This window comes from Acomys minous (genome assembly GCF_964271855.1).
Source record: "Acomys minous genome assembly, chromosome: 6".
Lineage (NCBI taxonomy): Eukaryota > Metazoa > Chordata > Mammalia > Rodentia > Muridae > Acomys > Acomys minous.
This window is the reverse complement of record NC_140487.1, coordinates 65403969-65424803: the sequence shown is the minus strand read 5'-3', so window position 1 is coordinate 65424803 and position 20835 is coordinate 65403969. Positions and strand designations below refer to the sequence as shown.

Sequence of the window (20835 nt, the reverse complement as noted above, 5' to 3'; positions counted from 1 at the left end):
TCCCCTACCTCACTTCCCTAGCAGTGGGATTGCACAAAGGGCCACACATCTGCATTGGCACTGATGCTACAGTAGGAATCTGGACTCTGATCCTCCTACTTGCAAGTCAAGTACTCTAACTACTGAGGCACCTTGCCTCCTCAAGTGAGGGGGAGATCGCTTTCCATCTCTAAGGATAGAGGATTTAGAACTCACATTTGAGGTTAGTGGCTTTCTGCTGACAAACTCTTTGGGGTGTCATGACTTGGATCACTAATAATGGTAAGTTCAACCCAATTCTAATGCGGAAAGACCATACTGTGTGCTGCTGCATCATGGCAGGCTCTTCAGGAGTGGACTATGAATACGAGGGAGATCTCACAAAACAAAGATAGCAAAGAGTTCATAGAGACGTTGTAACATGAAGAACTACTCGTGTGTTTGTGGGGATGCTGGTATGAACACACTTGGTGTACACAGGAGCACAACAACACGATTATATAAATGCGTAATATTTGATAATGAAAGCCAATGGCTTTATGGATTTATCATGCTGTGTGTTTTACTGTTACTTTAGAGTGTGTTACTGTTTATAAATGGAAAGCTTACAGTAAGACAGTATGCACATTCTGCCAGCCACAACCTCACACACACATCTTCATTTGCCCCGTTTCCTGGTGCACCAGGAGGCTGTGGGGAGTGACCTCCTGCCCCATGCAGGTTTAGGTGAGTGTACTCTGGGAGGTGCGTGCCAAATGAAACTGCCCAGTGACTCATTTCTTAGAAAATATCCCTGTTGTTAAGCAATGCATGACTGTACTGTCTTTAATGGTGGGAAGCTTCAAAGGGGAAGAAAAATAGGCAATCTAAAGATTCACAGTTAGAAGGGATCTGGGTTCGGGACTCCTCACTCCTCTTTACTATATTTAAGGACTTTATAAGAAGCTGGGGATGGAGTTCGCTTCTCAAGTTAGGCCCCAGTGCCTTGTATGCAGGCGAATCAGGAACATTCCTTTATGCTCGCTGAGGTTTGTTAATCTATTATTGTGATTACTATAATTGTTCTCAAAAAGTCATTCTCAACCTTCAGAACCGGGACCAGATTTCAGGGCCTCAACAGAAAGGCTGCTCATACACACACACACACACACACACACACACACACACACACACACACACACACACAAGTGCTGGTACTACAGGCAATCACTATGCCAGTTATTTTCCTCCTCATGTTTTTAAAAAATTCCTCCACTTTATTTATTTATTTATTTAAAATTTAACCACACTTACTTATTTTGAGTTTCCATGGAGGCTACAAGAGTGCATATCAAACAGCTTTCAAGAGTCAGTTTTCTCCTCCCACTGTATGGGTCTTGGGGATCAAACTCGGGGTCATCAGGCTTGGCAGCCGCTGTCTTCACCGGCGGAGCCACCTCATCGGCTCCTTTTATATTTCTTTGTGAGACCAGGCCTTGCTAAGTAGCCCAGGGTGGTCTCCAGCTCTACATCCTCCTGTCTTAATCTTAAGACATTTTTACATTGGCGTGGGGGGGGGGCGTGTCACATGCACAGATCCCTCAGTAGTCCATGAGGAAAATCCAGAAGATGAAAATGTGGATATTGCTGTCAGGACTTACCAAGCCTCTTCCCTCAGATTACTAGCTGCTGGGAGCATCTCCTCCAGAAGATGTGGCCACAGATCAAGATTATCTAGAAAAAGGAAGAGCAGCTAAACCTCAGGCACAGGACAGGTGCTCTGTTGTGCTGCGATGTGGGAGTTGAAGAAAACCGTGCTTGCCCATTGGAGAATGACGTGTCTATTGTAAGACCCAGAGCCGCAGCTGCAGTTGCAGCATGTGTTCAGATGAGTCAGATTTTACATTGGATTCAGCAAGCAGTCTTTGTGCAAATCCCTTTGAGAATCAGAAGTTGAATGGTAATACATACTTTTTTAAAAAAAAGGATCAAGAGCTGCAGTTAATTGGGGTATTGGTGTTGCTGGGGTATATAATATGATATGAGATATATGTAGTAAGTTCTTAGCAACATTTTTAACTGATGCTGTGAAAGAGAGGAAGACACTGCATAGCACCCAGGCTGCAAGGAACACAAAGCCCTTCAGATGTGGGAGCAGCTTGGACACTGCTTTATGGAGCACCACTTCAATGTTCTGGAAAGTTCCAAAGGTGGTATGTGCCTTGCGCATGCGTCCAAGAACTGCTTTCCTCTGGAGCGCACCTATAGTTAGCTCTGGTTCTCTCACATCAAAAGGGCTCTATAGCCACAAAGTTTGGGGCAAACGATTCCTGCTCTGACATCAATAGCATTCATTCTTAGGAAAAACCGATTGAAACCTAGAGATGTTTTTCTTACTTTCCCATCCATATTTGCTTGCTTATTTCAAACACTGGGAGCCAGCTTTTGTTTAAAGTCTACTGAAAAGGGCTGGAGAGATGGCTCAGAGGTTAAGGGCACTGGCTGCTCTTCCAGAGGTCCTGAGTTCAATTCCCAGCAACCACATGGTGGCTCACAACCATCCACAATGAGATCTGGTGCCCTCTTCTGTGTGGGTGTACATGCAGGCAGAACACTGTATACATAATAAATAAACATTTTTTTTTTTTTTAAAGTCTACTGAAAAGCAGACAGTCTAAGAAGTCCACAGGTGTCCCGGAAAAACGCTGCTTTTTGGCATTTCCCCTCCTGCCTGGGTAAGCCCTGGGGCCACTGTTTTTGACCTACATTGTTAGTCCCTATTGCTTTTTTCCTTGTTTCTCGACACTGTCCTCTTTCAAGGAGTGCCCTCATTTCCCCTCTGTGTTTTCCTGATCACCCTGGTAGCAAAACAATCAGTCATGACGTAACCTTGAGAAGTAAAGCTGTCAGCTCTCCAAGAGATGTCTTCACTTCACTCTCAGTTTGGAACTTGTGAATGGCTTCTCTGAATATAGGGAATCCTGTGGGGCCAGGGCTAGGGAATTCATACTAGGATAGTCAGGGGCTCATTCCTAAAACACAAACGAGAGTCAGCCGCTTGGATGCTCTACACCCTGCACCTTCAGCAGGCCTCCTGACCCCGCTGACAAGCTGAAATTGGCAAATGGAAACACTAGCTGCTCAGAGATGACCCTAGAGTTGAAGAGAAGTAAACCATGGGACACAAGTGACAGATCTGAGAGAATGAGTGACATTACCTTGCAGTCAAGAGTTCATCTGGGCACACCTTTAATTCCAGCACTCAGGGAGGCAGAGACAGGCAGATCTTTGTGAGTTCGAGGCCAGCCTGGTCTACAAAGAGAGTCCAGGACAGCCAAGGCTACACAGAGAAACCCTGTCTAGAAAAACAAGAACAAACAAACAAACAAACAAACAAACAAACAACGATTCTAGTTCAAGTGGTAATTCTTTCTGCCTTCCTATGTGATGCCTTCTGTAATGGCAATACCCTTGCAGATTCTGTATGCACTGGAGGGAAGTAAGAGTTGTGGTCCTCAGACTTTGATGGGTTGATAAGACAGTAGTGCTGGTGATTGATAGCGGCCCTATGTGTCTGCAGAGAGGGGCAGAGCGGATGTGCTGAGAGGTTTAGTTGGGCCAATTCATCAAAATAGATGGCTGGCAGAAGTAATTACGTCTCAAGAGATTAGTATTTGGCTCTTCCAAATGGTGGGACCTGTGATGCTGCTATCAGGTGAGCCCTGCTCCACCCGTTCGTCAACCCTCTTCCACATGCCATGTTATTCCCTTCTTTCTGTCGTAGGATCTTACAACTTAAGGTTAATAAGGAGACAGAGGCATTTAGCGTTTGTTAAATACATCAGTCTTACTCTATTCCTACTGCTATGAGAAGATAGGCAACCCTGAGCAATTTATAGACAACAGACACTTATTTTGCTGCCACTCTGGAGGTTGGGACGTCTTAGATCCAAGCACTGATCTTCATAACATGGAAGACACAGGGACAAAAATAACAAAAGGGCAGAAGGCAACATCCTCCCTTCACACTCTTTTATAGAGGTACTCATCCAGTCCCCACGGCTTAGTATGGTCCTCAAAGTCCCCATTTCTCAATGCTATAATATTGGTAATGAAATTTAACATGAATTGGGATAGTAGTATCACAAATGTTTAGCTATTTAAAAACGTCAATGTTCTTTTTTGGTAATGTGATCATTACAGAAAACTTGAAAATTTGAATTTTAAAGAAATTTAAAAATCTCTATGAATTCCCAGAGATAATTGCAGTTAGCATCCACCACTCTTTCTATATGTCCCTCAGCTGAAAAATAGGTGAAGAAAATGTGGTCTATTTACATAATGGAGTATTACTCAGCTGTTAAAATAATGACACCTGTGGGTGGGCAGAAGACACCCAGAGGCCTGCCCGCAGTGGGAGCCACTACAATATGCAAGTATGTGATGGAGTAATGGGAGAGAAAGAAACGCAGAAGGTTTTGAAAGACACTACGAAGAGAGGCAGAACTGAGTAGCCTGCCATGTTCCTTGAGGTCATGATGAAGTCCAGACCCAAGCTGACACTGATGATCATGTCTGGGTCATGGCCATGCAGCGGCAGGGGTCTGAATCTCCATGTCTGTGACTCATACTTTCATCAAAAGTCATGCAGACATCCCTGGTCTGGGCTGCCACCTGGGACCATGTTAATATCCAAGAGTTGTATGGAGTTGGCCCTGCCCCTTGCCTGCTGTAGCACTCAGGAAAGGGTGCCCTGCATCTCACCTGGGCAGCACAGTAGAGCTTGCCCTTGTGATGAAGGCACAGGTGAGCATTCTTGAGGGCATGAGAGTAGGAGAGTTGGTCCTGCCCCTTGCTGCCTACAGCATTGGTGAGCTAGCCTGGGCAGTGCTGAAGAGCTTGCCCTGGTGGTGTGAGTATGGGAGAGCTGGTGAGCTGACCAATTCAGGTACAACTGAGGCCCCAGATCTAGGGATCTGAGTTGGCTAACCCCAACATTTACCCTATCTATAAACTGCTGGAGCACACGAAGGGGCTGATCCTGCAGATCCAAAGCCACAGGATCTCCAATACACAAGGGGACAACTGGATATCTAGGGAGAGTCCTGGTGAGGATCCAGGATTGATAGCATAGCAGAAGCCAGAGGCCTGGCACCACCAGCGACTCACGGCAATGAACGCTGCAAGTTAAAATGTGCAGACAAAGGGTAAGCCATGGGACACACTGCGACACACTCTAGCTTCCATGGTGAGATTTTTAAGTTTTCTTTTTGGGGAGGGGAGGTTGCAAGGGCAGAAGGGATGGGGGACAAGTGGGATTGGGGTTCATGTTGTGGAATTTACAAAGAACCAACAAAAAGAAAAAAAAAACAACAAATAAAATCATGAGACTTGAAGGCAAATGGGATGAAAACAGAAAAAAAAAATCATCCCAGCACTCAGCACTTGGGAGACAGAGGTAGGCAGATCTTTGAGAGTTTGAAGCCAGCCTGATTTACAAAGTGAGTCCAGGACAGCCAAGGCTACAGAGAGAAACCCTGTCTCACCGTCTCAAAATACAAAGAAGAAGAAGTAGAAGAAGAAGAAGAAGAAGAAGAAGAAGAAGAAGAAGAAGAAGAAGAAGAAGAAGAAAAGAAAAAAGAAAAGAAAAAGAAAAAGAAAAAGAAAAAGAAAAAAAAATCATCCCGAGTGAGGTAACTCTAATGACCAGTGCCTTGTATAGTCATCACCAGAGTGGCTTCCTCTGATAGCAGACGGAGGCAGATGCAGAGACCCACAGCCGGATAGTATGCAGATAGAGTCTAATTTGGAGATGTCCATCAGGTCCCTTCCCTCAGAGCCTGGTGAATACTGTGGAAGAGGGAGTGGGAAGATTGCAGGAGTCAGAGGGGATGGGAGGACACCAGGAGAATATGGCAAGGCTCACGTGTGCACACAGAGATTGAAGGTGAAAGCATGGGATCCATAGGGGTCTACAGTAGGTCTTCTGTGTCTATGTTGTGGCTGTTAGCTTGGTGTTTTTGTGGGACTCCTGACTGTGGGAGCAGGTGTGTCTCTGACTCATTTGCCTGCTCTTGGGACTCTTTTCCTCCTGTTTGGTTGCCTTGTTCAGCCTCACTGTGAGGGTTTTCCTCTTGTCCTGTTGTATTTTGTTTTGTTGTGTTTGGTTTTTGTCTCTTGGGGGCAGGTTCTAAGGGAGATGGAGGACAAGTGGATCTAGGGGAGAGGGGAGGTGCTGGGGGTAGCCGAGAGGAGTGGAGGAAGTAAACCGTGGTTGGGATGCATCGTATGAGAGAAGAACCTATTTCCAATAAAAAATAAATAAATTTAGAATCTCTGTAAATCCCCAGAGATTTAGCAGTTAACACCCACTACGCTCTCTAGATGCTTATTCTCCGTTTGAATTGTGCTAGTCTATGTGCGTTCTACAAAAACATGTACTTCCAACATACCGGACACACAAATATAATTGTACAAAATTAGGGAAGTATATTTATTTTATCTTTTGACATTCTGTGACCTTCTTTTTGTCTGCAGTGACAGCCACAAGAAGGCCTTTCTATGACTATGAAAAGAGAGTTTTTAAATATAAAGGTAAGTGAGATGCATGAAAAAATATCAGGCAATGAATAGCAAGCATAGAATTCTTTCCATTCCACAAGAGATATCATCTATTTTGACAGATGGCAAAGTTCAGGACACCTAAATAGCAGGAAGTGCGCTGTAACACAAGGAAAGCACTCATACCATGCTGTGGAGCAAAAATATTTGGCTCAACCAGTCACTAACTGAATTTTATTTTTACATCATCACAAAAATGTAAATGGAACCGGGATGAAATGAATACAGTTATGTTTCTGGACTGTTCTATCACGGTGCAGGTGACCCTTTGTGGGACTTAGAAGGAGAATCAGAATAGGAAGAGATTCTGGGCAAGATCTTTCCATTTTTCCTCATTGTTTAGAATCTACAATATGAGGGTTGTTGTTGCAGACATTCAAAGAAAATTGGGTAGGCTGATCCTATCTGTGTACTCTGTCTGGGCTTTCCTGCTCTATAATACCGTGTCCCAAGCAGCATATGTTCAGATAGGTTGACAACACTTATTATTTGAAACTATTACAGACACATATTTTATTATCCAAGACAGGCCCAGGCACTGTTAGTTGCTGTCTGTCACTTTGGGCAATCTTATTATGACTGTTTAAATTCACATAGTTTTGCATCATCTTAGTGATATCTCTCTTCTCTGTCTATCGCACATACAGTGAAGTAGATTTGATAACTTTGGCATAATGGACAGAGTATAACATTTATAACAGAAAAAAAAATCAAAATCTAATGAGAAGATCTTCCTATAGTGAGCTTGAAGAAGTCATGTACTTCCTTTGAACATGTCTTTTTAAAGCTATGACTGTGCTGAGTCCTATCCCACTGTCTGTTGTGGGAATAAGCTGTGATAATGGAGATTAACTGCTTAGCATTTTACACATTTCACAAATGTTGTTAAAATCCAAATGAGGATGATATTTTCCAGTCAAAATATGCTGGTGTCAATATTCTATCCAAACATTCGGATACGTGTATTTGCAAAACTACATTAAATCCTTATCTAAATATTGGGGATGGAGACAGAGACAAGTAATATGGTCTTTCTGGTCATTCTTTTTTAATTTAATTAATTAATTAATTAATTTTGGTTTTTGGAGTCAGGGTCTCTGTATGTAGCAGAGCCTGGGTGGTCCTGGACTCACTTTGTAGACTAGGCTGGCCTTGAACTCACAAAGATCCATTTGTCTCTACCTTCCAAGTGTTGGGATTAAAGGCATGCACAGCCACACCTGGATTCTGGTCATTATTAACACTAGTTAATGGTCTGCACTGTAGGCTTCAAAGAATTTGCTAAAGAGACTGAATTCATTCACTATTGCTACAAAATAAATGTCAAGCTCCATGGTTTGAACAGCACTCTCTTATTAGTTCATATTTCTGTAGGCCAGTACTCTGTGTTCTGCATGGCCAAAAACCACTGCTTATCTTCCTGGGTTTGATTTTTGATTCTAATCTGAGTCTTGAGTTCCTCTTCCTGGCTCATGGATGACTAAGAAGTCATTTCCTCAACTGATGTATACGGCCATCATTGTGTGTCCTATTTAGAGGCTATCAGTTTATAGTATTCCTCCCCACCCTCTGGCTCTACAGTCTTTCCTCACCCTTTTCCCATGATGTCCCCTTCACCTTGGAGCCCGCGGAATAGATGTCTGAGAACTTAGCAGTCCCTTGTTCTCAGCACTCTTTGTTGCAATGTATGCATTGCACAGCTTTGATGGCTACCCTCTGCCAAATGAGAGGAAACTCTCGTTTCTGTTAGTTCTCACCTGGGAATTGTACTTAGTGCTTAAAAGCCAGTAGTTCTTTGGCACATGGCTTTCATAGACAGCCACTATTGGATATTTGATTTACTCCAGGCTAGACTGACTGTGACATTCTGGCTTTCTCTCCTCAACTACAAAGAAAAAAGAACCACGTTGTATTTCATTGCATAAATGGCTTGGGTCAGGTATGCTTTACTGACAGTACCTCTGGCCTGGCTTAAAACACTCTTACTGGGCAGTCTATGTTATAGCCCATCCCTGAATAATAATGGGGTATGAGGAAAGCATTGTTGATGAGGTCTGGTGTGTTTAGGGTGATATGGCCGTAGGGGACATCCTCAAATTCACATGGAGTGGGGACGGCGTTGGCAGAAAGCAAAGTGGGATGTAGAAAGTTCAGAGCTGAGAGATTTGGGTGTCTGTTTTAAAAAGGCAACTATACAGTGATCTGTTTGAAAATTTAATAATTTTTATGACAGGCGGATCTGGGCCCTGGGGTTCCTGCTCAAACTATGGCACCAGCCAAGGATAATATGTGCAGTAAACTTCGAACCCCTACCCAGATCTACCCAATGGACAGGCATTCTTCATAGTTGAGTGAAGAGTGGGGACTGACTTTCACACGAACTCTTGTGCCCCATATTTGACCACGTCCCTTGGATGGGGAGGCCTGGTGGCACTCAGAGGAAGGATAGCAGGTTACCAAGAAGAGACTTGATACCCTATGAGCATATACAGGGGGAGGAGGTCCCCCTCAGTCACAGTCATAGGGGAGGGGAGTAGGGGGAAAGTGGGAGGGAGGAATGGGTGGATACAAGGGATGGGATAACAATTGACATGTAATAGGAATACATTAATAAATATATATTCAAAAAATTTTAATAATTTCTATTCCTACAAATGTGGTCCCACAAGGATTTGAAGAGCCTGGGATAGTACAGTTGTAACTGCTAAGTCTACACTTGAGAAACATGATCATACATGAACTACAGCTAACAATTTATGCTTAATTTATAACAGCAAAAAACACCCACTGCTGACTTCTGTGTTTATTAGCCATTTCTGTCTCCTGTGGACAAAGTTCTATTCAATCTTTTAATGAACATGTTCTTTGACAAATATATATGATAGATTCTCTTCACATTTATCCTTTCCTCCTCTCTGATGTTCCACTCCATCTACTCTCTTTTTCCTTCTTTTCCTACCAAATTTCCATCACTAATTTCATATATTTTTCTATTGCTGAATTTTAAAAGCTCTACATGTTTTGGATACAAATTACTTCACAGATTTGTGACTTGTATAAATATTTTTTAATCATTTGTGGTTGTTATTTCAGATTATGGTGACAAATAATTTTGATTAAGTCAAATTTATTTTTCTCTTCAGACATTTATAATTCAATGTTATATCCAAGAACACTTTGTTTTACCCAGGTCATGGAGATATACTCTAATGGTTTCTTCTAAGAACTTTATAGCTTTAGTTCTCACATTTAGAGACATGATCAATTTTGAGTTTTGGACCTATCTTACCACCATTTTTGAAACTCATTGAGTTTATGTAAAAATCCAAGTAATATATTTAAAGCATTTTGGATAAAGCAGGAGGAGGCATAGCAATCACAAATATAAATTTATGGTTATTATTTTTTAATCATTAATTATACTGTCTGCTTGTTTTTCTCTCCAATGAGACTACCTTAGTCTTTATACCAATATGTCTGGACTATTTTCTGAGAGACATGTGATGAAATGATTCTATATAATGGATGGATAATAAACCGGCCTTTTCTGATGAAACAGTAAGTGTGTAAGGCTCCGGGAAAATGCTATCCTCAAGACTGACGAATCTATTGTGTTTGACTGGGTTTGGAAGCTGAGGGCAACTGAAACATTAGAAAACGCTGGCCTCATGTAGATGTCAAAGCAGAACACATGGCCTATAATCTCTGGGTACAGATCATCTTGGGGGCCCAGCATAGAAACTCTTAGGTATATTTTCCACTCCAGTGCTGCCATCCCCACCTTTCTGTTTCTTCTTTCTTTTGTTCTCAGTGTAAGCTCACGGTGGAAGAACCTTTCTAATGTTACTTTCAGCCCAGTTGGATCCTTGGGTGTCCACCCCCTAAAAGCTGAAGGTGTAATGCTAACTCCAGCCCCCTTTACAGTCTCCACCAACATTCTTTGCCCAGATGATCTCATCCTGTTTAATAGCTTTAAATACTATGTAAGTGTTGAGTCTCCAAACCTGTTACACCAGCCCTTGCTGCTTACTGAGATCCAGACTTACATTTCAATTGTCTAGCTCATGTCTCAACTTAGATATCTAGCAGGCATCTCAAGTGCTACATGACCAAAACAGATTTCCACTCCCAGACATGTTCTTCCATTCCTCCCCACCTCAGAAAATGACTCCATGATCTCTCTAGTGACTAAAGTTGAAGCTTTAGAATTGGTGCCGGAGCTTTTTTCTTTTTCTTACTCCAATATCAGCTCTACTTTCATAATGCAACAGCACCTCAGCTCACCATTGCTTTGCCCTCCTTGGGTTTCTACCCAAGGAAACGCTCTGGTCTACTTGTGCAGCCCAGGGTAGTATCTTCTGCCTGTTTGCTTCCACTCTAACCCACTCAACTGGGATTTACATAGTTGTCCAGGGGATCCACTCAAAGAGATACATTTCATCAGCTATTCCTTATTTTAAACCCTCAAACAAATTTTGATTACACTAGAATAGTATTCCAATTCCTTCCCAGGGCCAACATAAATTTCTTGATGTTGCTTTTTATTTCCATGATGCTAAACACTTATTTTTTTTTTAATGAGGAGCAAATACTTGAGGACATGAAATTTCCTCCAGTTTAGCCTTTCCAGATTTGCAAAGTAGATGCACAAAGACCTACGCCTCTAAAGCCCTTTGATAAAGAACAGACAAATAGATGGACAAGATGGTTATGGAGAGAATATTTTTTAATATAATAGCATTTTTTATTAATTTATTCTTGTTGGAGAGAATATTTTGTAAAGATTAAATACCTGATGAAGCTCTGCTGGGTCTCATCTTGTACTTGGTGGAGAAAGGCAAGGACTTCTTGCTTTTCACCTCAAATCTTGTGGGGACCACGAGGTTCCGTCATAAAATCAGCGAAGCTTAATGTGTCTGGTCTTCATCCAGGAGTCTTTAACAGATTTGGGGTCTCGCTTTGTCAGAAGGATGTAGAGGGTGTGCTGGTTAGTTTTTGTCAGCTTGACACAAGCTAGGGTCATCTGGGAAGAGGGAGCCTCGACTGAGAAATGAGTCCAGAAGATTGATATGTGCTCAGGTTTACAGTGCAGTTTCTTGAGTAATGGCCCCATCTCGTGCCACCCCTGGGACAGCAGTCCTTAGCTGAAGAAAGATGACTGAGCGAGCTATAAAGAGCAAGCCAGTAAGCAGCTCTCCTCCGTGGTCTCTGCTTCAGTTCTTGCCTTGAGGTTTTGTACTCCCTTTCCTCAGTGATTCAGGGTCACCTGTGAGCCAAATAAACTTCTCCCCCCCCCAGCCCCCCAACCCTAGTTGCTTTTTGTTATGTTTATCACAGCAATAGAAGCCCAGGCTAAGACATAGGGTAAGACACCGGCTGCTTGGTGAGATATTGGAGAACACAGACTCTTGGTACTAGGGCCAGAAGGTTCTCCTGGCCCCTTCTCCATTGTCCCTCAGCATCAGCCCATCTCAGAGGAGCTGAAGGTGCTGCCACCTTGTTCTCCAGCGTTTACATATCGGATGAACAGGTCAAGGCTGCTTTATTACTTGAGGCGATCTTCTGATAATCTGTGTGATCAGAATGAAAAGAAAAGCTCTGCATTCTGCTTTGGCTCGTATTCTCTCTCTCGGAATTGGTATTCTCTTGGAATCAAGTTTAAGATAACACTGAGGGAGAATGACTATAGTTACAATGAGATAAGGCTACAAGGATGAACCCTGGTACGGAGCGTGGCTCTGCGTTCCTGGGCTCTCAGCTTACATATATTACCTTGAGAAAATTTCTTCCTGACCTTCTCATCTCCCATAAGTACAAAGGGACAACATTCACTCTCCAGCAATCTCCAGGAATATTCTTTTATTTTCTTTAAAGAACTAATAAATTGCTTATTGTCACTTATATTCTATAGGACTTCAGTTTTCATAAAAGCTAAGATTTACTTGGATGGGCAACTGCTATAGGCTCAAGGACCAGGATAGTGCCAGCGAGAAGTTCTTATAAATATTGTGTTGGCTGCGAGGGACGTGGATTAGTACTGGAATACTTCCTTAGCACACGCATGGTTCTGAGAGGAGTCCCCTGATTCACAAACAAACATCTATAAATACGTTATTTGGTAGATAAACAAATGAAAAACAATATAAAAAAGATAAGAATTCATATCCAGGGCTGGAGAGATGGCTCAGTAGTTAAGAGTACCGCCTGCTGTTCCAGAGGTCTTGAGTTCAATTCTCAGCAACCACATGGTGGCTCAAAACCATCTATAATGTGATCTGATGCCACTCATATACAATCAATCAATCAATCTAAGAATGCACATTCAGATGATTTCAGTCGAATTGCTCTTTTTACTGTAGAACATAGTTTTCACACAGTGGTAGTTTGACCTCTTGGAAAGCACAACCAATACTGTATGTGTAATGAACATGTAAGGAACTTTTTCTTGTCATTATTACCTAAAAATAAAATCAAGTCCAGCATACTGCTTACATAGTACTTACATTGAATTAGGCATTATAAGTAAGTAGAGATGCTTAAAACATGCAGATGTGCATGTTGATATTACACTGTGGGGATAACAATTTTCACATTATTAGTTGGACCAATTTTCTGAGGAGATGCTTTCATAATAAAATCATATTCTAAAAAAAAAGTGTGAATGTTTGAAAAAAAGCCACAGATAAATTTGAATACATTGAAGTATTAAACAAAAAAATCTTTTAATGTAGATTAACTTGAATTTATTTTCACTCAGAAAATATTTTTGGAACAAGATGGCAGACTAAGGGTCATAGTAACTTCCCACTGATAACAGTTGTTCTGGGAGAATTCCAGAATCTAATAAGCTGCAGCTGTGCAGCAGAGGCCAAAAACTAGGACGGCTACACAGAAAAGTATAGGGAGCATTTACTGTCTTTGACCCTTGCTAGTGGTCATCAGATCATCGCCGCTGAAGGACGGAGAGAGGTATTTAGCTGCAGTGCCCCTCCCCACCCACAGTGCACCATGGAGCAGGAGGCCCCTGGTGGCTCTCACTGCCGATTCTAGCAGCCTTTCACCATCAGAGACACACCTGAAGCTTTTTCCATTGAGGTTACCTGCAGTTTGCATCAACCTCAACCTCAGCTGGTGACGGAGCTGCCCAGAGTTCTGTGGTCCCTCTACGCCAGGCCCTGTTACATCCCTGGGAGCCACTGCTGTGCTCCCTATAAGTAGAGCGTGATGTCACATCTAGCCTGTGACTTCATACCTTTTCATATCTTAAAAACTTTTATGTTTTGTTTGTTTCTGCTCCTGCTCCAGGGTCTCATGTAGCTCAAGCTGACTTTCAACTCGCGGTGGAGCTACGGATGACTATGGACTTCTTCTCATCTGCTTGCCTCTACTTCTCAAGGGCTGGGATAAGTTTGATTGGTCATCATCTCTGGATTGACTTTTAGTTGTTTGTTTTTGTGTGGTTTCTTTGACCCCCCAAATTTGTAGAACCTGGAAAGATAATTTCTTCTTTGACTATACAGAATTCACACCCAAGATTATACAAACACAAAAGTCAAGGAAATGCAGCACTAAAGGAGCACAATAAATCTCCAGTAACCATCCGAAAGGAATGCATACAATATGGTACTTAAAACCAGACATATAGACAATGAGACACAGCACAAAGCTCAGATATAAGTTTACACATGTTTCGTCAACTGAATTTTGACTAGAGTTCCAAGACTGTACAGTGGGGAAAAGATGGTCTCCTCAATAAATGGTTCTATGGAAAGTGGGGAAACTGGATATCCACAGGTAGAAAAATGAAGCCAGACCATTATATTATATGATACATAAAACTGACTTAAAATAGGTTAAATGCTCAAGTTTCAGATTTTGGTTTGTTTTGGGTTTTTTTTTTTTTTTTGAGACAGAATTTTTCTGTATAGCCTTGGCTCAAGTTTAAGATCTTAAATCATAAAACTCTAAGAAGTAAAGATAAATGAATAGTTCTTGACATTAGTTTGTGATCTAAGCTTTAGGATATCACACAGAAAGCACAGACAAGGAAAATTAAAATAGAGAAAGAGGATTATATCAGACTAAAAAGCCCATGTACAGCAATGGAAACAATCAATACAGTGGATGAAATCATTGCACACAAGATTATATGGACACAGAAGATCAGAGAAATACAAAACAGAAGCCACACAATACATTTCCGGTAACTAGCCCAAAAGAATGGAAACAAGACGGTACTGGAATAAAATCCAACACATAGACCAACGAGACACAACAGAGCTCACACTCATGTTTACACACATGCAGGCGACTGAACTTTGACTCGGTGTCAAGAATACACAATATAGAAAGACTGGTTTCTTCACTAAGGAAGAAGAAAGGTAAGGGAATTACCCAGCTCAATAGCAAAATCATCCCTCAAATAACCTGATTTAAACATGAGCAAAGGATCTGAGGAGATAACTTTCAAGAGTGGCGTACACACAGATGAGAAATGCATGAACTCTGCCCAGCATCATCAGCTTCAGAGAAATGCAAATTCAAACCTGGGAGAAACATTACCTCACACCTGTTAGTGGTTACCAAAAAGAGATAAATGTTGGGGAGGGGACAGAGAAAACAAGTTCCTAGGTGCATTAGTTGGGATGTAAATTGGCACAGCCAGTTTGGTAAACATTATGGATGTTCAGAGAGAGAGAGAGAGAGAGAGAGAGAAGAGAGAGAGAGAGAGAGAGAGAGAGAGAGAGAGAGAGAGAGAGAGAGAGAGAGACAGAGAGAGAGAGAGAGAGAGACAGAGAGAGAGAGAGAGAGAGAGAGAGAGAGAGAGAGAGAGAGAGAGAGAGAGAGAATTATCTATTAGCTTATTATTTAACAGTTCCATTATTCCTGGATGTATGTTATTTCTTGGTTCAGTTTCTGTTACTCTAGCAAAATCCCTTAGGCTGGACAACTTCTAAAGAGAAGGTTTATTCTGACTCAGAATTTAAAAGCTCAGGATTATGGTGTTGGCGTCTGCTTAGCTTCTGGTGAAGGACAGTGTCATGTGAGCAAAGTGAAAGGTAAATGGGTGTATGTGGAAGAGAGTCACACATCAAGGGAGATCAGAGAGACACCACTGTCACCTTAGATTCTTAAGGATATCAACCCAGTCCTACAAAGAGTGAAAATGTATGTGAAAGAGTTACTTTCTCTTAATGAATGTCTGACCTCTGAACCAAGGTCCATCATGAGTTTTGGTGTGGACCAAGCATACCCAAACAGCAATTTGTAACAGCAAATATCCAAAGGAAGTGAAATCATAAATCAGAGATAGCTGCATTTTTGTGTCCATTGCACTCTCAGTAACAGTAGCCAAGATATGGAGACAACCTAAGAAAATAGTAATAAGTAAATGGATAAAGAAAACATGATATATGACCATTATAGAATATTAGTCAGCCTTAAAAAAATACTGCTATATGAAGCAACATAAATGAACATTACCCTCTAGAAGACATTAAATTAAGCAAAGAACTCTAGACATAGAAAGACAAACACTGCGGGAGTTTACATGTGGTACCTAAAATAATCAAACTCTCAGAAGTAAAAAGTAGAGTAATGTTGCCAGGGATCTAGGATAAAAGGATGGAGGGAAAGCTGTTAGTCATGGGGTACAAAATTTCAGCCATGCTAAGCACGTCAGTCCTGGAGGCTGAACGTACAATCATGTGACAGCAGCCAGTCATACCAAGGTATATACTTACTATTTTCTAAAAGAGTAGATCGTATGTGTCTTTGCCACACATACAAATAATTGAAAAAATAATCCTCTGAGATGACAGATATGTCAAAGTAGTTTTACTTTCCAATATGGTCTAGTTGGGATCTCTTTAATGTTGGCGCTGATAGGCAGGGGCTCCCTTGAGTCTTTGTGGCAGAGCGAAGGTGGACTTCGTGAACATCAATCCTGACTTTTGGGATTTTGTGGATCCCTCACTTTCCCAGTTGATAAGAGCTGTGACTTGATTTTAGTCAAAGGAGTCCGAAATGCTGTGCAATCTGTAACAGAGCTGTGTGTTTCCAGTCAATACTACAGGCAAAGGAGGGTAGGTTGACTGTCCCAGGATTGTGTTGTTTCTGTCTTGCTCATACTGCCCTCTGCTGGTCTAATGAAGTAAGTCATTGGCCACTTGGTAAAGACTGAGGACAGCCTCTTGGACCTAAGTGCTGTCCAAACAATATTCAGTAGGAAACTGATGCACTCAGTCCTACAAGCACAAGGAAATACAGTTTCTCCCTAAGAGAAAAGCTTAGGTGATTATAAATCACTTATACTTTAGAAACAATAGGGGATTTAAGTAGTGACTTGAGTAGAAAAGTAGACCAAGGTATTGACTTTGAAGGGGTTGCTATTCATGAGTGAAGGTAGATGTACGGCAGGGAAACTCAGGTAGGATAGACTTCTTTAGTGTCATGATTTTTTCCCTAGGTATCTCCTTGTACCAGATATCTATGCATCTATGTATCTATGCATGTATGCATCTATCTGTCTGCTTGCCTGTCTGCCTGCCTACCTACCAACCTACCTACCTGTTTATCTACACCTAATAGGAAGATGAGTGGTCATATAGTCCAAAGATGAGATAAGAAAGATGGCGCTTAGTTACCAAGAATAAAAATCCCTTCCCACTGATGCTATTTGAAGCATGGCAGCATATAGGCAAAATCAGAGAAGGCAAATCATGAGCAGCTGGTTCCCCTTGGTACCCAAGACCAGGAGATATTTGCATCATATTTGAGCCAAGAGCACACCTTTTATCTACTGCCTTAGCATCCTTCCCATTCAAGTTCTGGCTCAGATGCAGAAGCCAACCACTTATCTTACATCTCCAGAAGGGAGTGTGCGGGACTGTGGGTAAGGACAGGGAGGAGGCCAGGAGCCAAGACAACCAGTGGTGACTACAGGAGGGGCTGACATGCTATCAACACTAACAGTTTTCTTCATGTCCATCTTTGTCCTGCTCTGTTTCCTGGGGATCCTGGCCAACGGCTTCATCGTGGTGATGCTGAGCAGGGAATGGCTACGATGCGGTAGGCTGCTCCCCTCGGACATGATCCTCCTCAGTATGGGTGCCTCCCGATTCTGCCAGCAGTGTGTTGGGCTGGTGAACAGTTTCTGCTACTTCCTGTACCTGGTTGAGTACTCCAGGGGTCTTGGCCGGCAGTTCATTAGTCTCTACTGGGACTTCTTGAACTCAGCCACTTTCTGGTTTTGCACCTGGCTCAGTGTCTTGTTCTGTATCAAGATTGCTAACTTCTCCCATCCTGCCTTCCTGTGGTTGAAGTGGAGGCTCCCAGCATTGGTGCCCTGGCTCCTACTGGGCTCTATTCTAGCATCCTTCATCGTAACTCTGCTGTTCTTTTGGGGAAACCATACTATATATCAGGCGTTCTTAAGGAGAAGATTTTCTGTGAACACAACCTTTAAGGAGTGGAATAGAAAGCTGGAGATAGACTATTTCATGCCCCTGAAACTTGTCACCATCTCAATTCCTTGCTCTCTTTTTCTGGTCTCAATTTTGTTGTTGATTAGTTCTCTCAGGAGACACACCCAGAGAATGCAGAACAATGCCCACAGCTTGCAGGACCCCAGCTCCCAGGCTCACAGCAGAGCTCTGAGGTCACTCATCTCATTCCTGGCTCTTTATGCGCTGTCATTTGTGTCCATGGTCGTTGATGCTACAGTCATCATCTCCTCAGATACGGAGTGGTACTGGCCCTGGCAAATTACACTTCACTTGTGCATGTCTGTGCACCCATTTATCCTCATCACCAATAATCTCAGGTTTCGAGGCACCTTTAGGCAGCTACTCCTGTTGGCCAGGGGTTTCTGGGTGCCCTAGAAGACACACTCTTCTTTGTCTAGGCCATTTCAAAAGACTCAGTTGAGGGTAACCTTCTTTGGAAGTGAACTCACCTACATGGAAATGTCTTCTTCATAGGCAGACATGGGCTCATGCTATGGGGCTCCTTCGTGGGAAAGGGAAGAGGAAAATACAGAGCATTTCTCTGAGCATTCTTCCTTATCTTGGGATATTGGGAAAATGGAGATTCTGAATCGTGGACCAGTATTGACTTGAAGTGCAAAATATAATATGTTCTGTTGCTTTCTTATCTGTTATGACTTTGTTACTGATTAATTCTTTAGGGTACAGGCGTGATCAACTGGATCATCTCTTGCCTGTCTACTGGGGGGCGGGGCAGTAAAGAAAAGATGTTTGTGTCACAGATGTACTAGGATGTATGTGCGTAGCGGGGAAGCAACAGTGTTCTTGAAACCGGGTATCCGTCTGTATGGGATCTCCAATGACACATAGCTGTGGCTGCTGTGGCTGCTGTGGCTGCTGTGGCTGCTGTGGCTGCTGTGGCTGCTGTGGCTGCTGTGGCTGCTGTGGCTGCTGTGGCTGCTGTGGCTGCTGTGGCTGCTGTGGCTGCTGTGGCTGCTGTGGCTGCGTCAAGGAGTCCTGATCACTCTTTACCCTGTGGAGACTATATGTCTCTTGTCAAATCTGGAAACTTTGGCTTTAGTTTTGTGAAGATTACTGGGAAAATTTTGCTGCTACTATGTTTCATTTCTCATTGACACTTTCCTTTTCCTTCCTTTAATTTTCTTCTCTCTTTAGCTTTCTTTGCTCATTATTAAAAAAAAAAAGACCATTGTGATTTCCTTATTTTCCTTTCTTTGGGAGCTCTTTTACTTCCCTCAAGCAAATGCTACAAAGCCACATCTGAATTAAATAAACATGATCTTTCGTTCAGAAAAACAGATTTAAGACTCTTATTTTATATCCAAATGCCATTTTAAAAAGTCACTGTAATAAATGTCCCAAACATTGTTTTTAAAAATAACTTGCTCTAATTATTATATAAATGTTTTGAAAAGTAATTTTAGAAAAAAATGTGGTTGGATCTGTGTGTTTGTAAGACAGAACAAAAAGCTCTTGATAGTTCATGCCAGCTCATCGCTCTTGCCTTCAGTGGGGGCATCTCTGAATCATGTAATTTCTTTTACCCTTTTGTAGCCATTCTGTAGCTCTCTCTCTCTCTCTCTCTCTCTCTCTGGCATTATATGAGAAAAGAACTTTTGCTAAAAGCCATCAACTTGTACATTTCAGAAACCAGTTTGCAACTGGATTCCTGATAGAGAGAGATTGAGCTGTCCCCCAGAGTAAAAACAGTTGCCCTGTTGGCTATTGACTAAGTGAACATGGGCTGTGGCTTGCAGTGTTGGAGAAAATGGTTCTTCGTATTAATTTAAACATTTTCATATGTTATATATTGAAATGGTAAGAACTCAAACTGTATTGATGCACATATGTGGGGAAAAAAAATCTCCCTTCTACTTAGCCTGTGTGCACTTTTTTTTTAAAATCAGTTTTGGGTTTGTGCTTCTAGAAATGTAATATTCTGTATTAATACCTACCTAAAGAACCAGTCCATTGACTTATGAACCAGTAACTCTACTCTCATAACCAAATGCCTTATTGACTATGCCGCATCTCTCTATGCAAATGGTTGTGTAATATGTGCACTGCTCAGTTCTTGACTCTCCTCATTTCACAGTACACCTCAGAGGCCTGCTTGTGTGGGCAGACATTTTCTTTCTCCTCCTCCTCCTCCTCCTCTTCTTTTTTTCTTCTTCTTCTCCTCCTTCTCCTTTTCCTTCCCCTTCCTCTCCTCCTCCTCCTCCTCCTCCTTCTTTTTCATGGAGCAAGATTTAGTCCTGTGTGGTCATCCAGGTGTTTTTTATTTTTTGATATTAGGACAATACAGGGACTGATGATCTGCGTCATCAGATAAGAAGGCTTGCTCTGCAAGCATGAGGACCTAAATTTGGATTCTCAGCAACACCATAAATAGCTGTGTATGGCTGTGCGGGCCTGGAACCACGACACTGGGGAATGGAGACCAGGAGATCCTAAAAGGTTGCTGGTAGACTAGCCTAGGAAAAGGGGAGAGCTTCTGGTTTAGTGAGAGGCCCTATCTCAAGGTGAAAGAGGAAGTTACACAATATCCTGCTTTGGATTTTATATGTGAACACGTGGTAATGTACACCTGCACATTCATATGCATGTGTCACATACATGTTCCACAAGAAATGCACACACACACAGACATACACACACATGCTTGCATGCGTGCACATTCTATGAAATGGGCTTAGTCAAATGGCATACAGCTATCTACTTTTGAAAGAATTGCCTCTGTGGGTTTGCA

The 20835-nt window shown here is 42.2% G+C and overlaps 2 protein-coding genes across 2 annotated transcripts in view; both read left to right on the top strand.

The window, feature by feature from the left end:
- Positions 1 to 2611: 2611 nt before the first annotated feature.
- Positions 2612 to 20835, top strand: part of LOC311599170 (uncharacterized protein) — a 35221-nt gene continuing 16997 nt past the window's right edge. The window contains exons 1-3 of the mRNA XM_084784846.1: positions 2612 to 2693; positions 3539 to 3673; positions 6496 to 6552. Coding sequence (XP_084640972.1) covers positions 3646 to 3673; positions 6496 to 6552 — 85 coding nt within the window. The 5' untranslated portion in view covers positions 2612 to 2693; positions 3539 to 3645. The remainder of the gene's footprint in view (positions 2694 to 3538; positions 3674 to 6495; positions 6553 to 20835) is intronic.
- On the top strand, positions 15304 to 19027 carry LOC311599010 (taste receptor type 2 member 41). The gene has a single exon (XM_084784709.1). It carries the CDS (start codon positions 17535 to 17537, stop codon positions 18459 to 18461), a length of 927 nt encoding a protein of 308 aa, XP_084640835.1. The 5' UTR covers positions 15304 to 17534; the 3' UTR covers positions 18462 to 19027.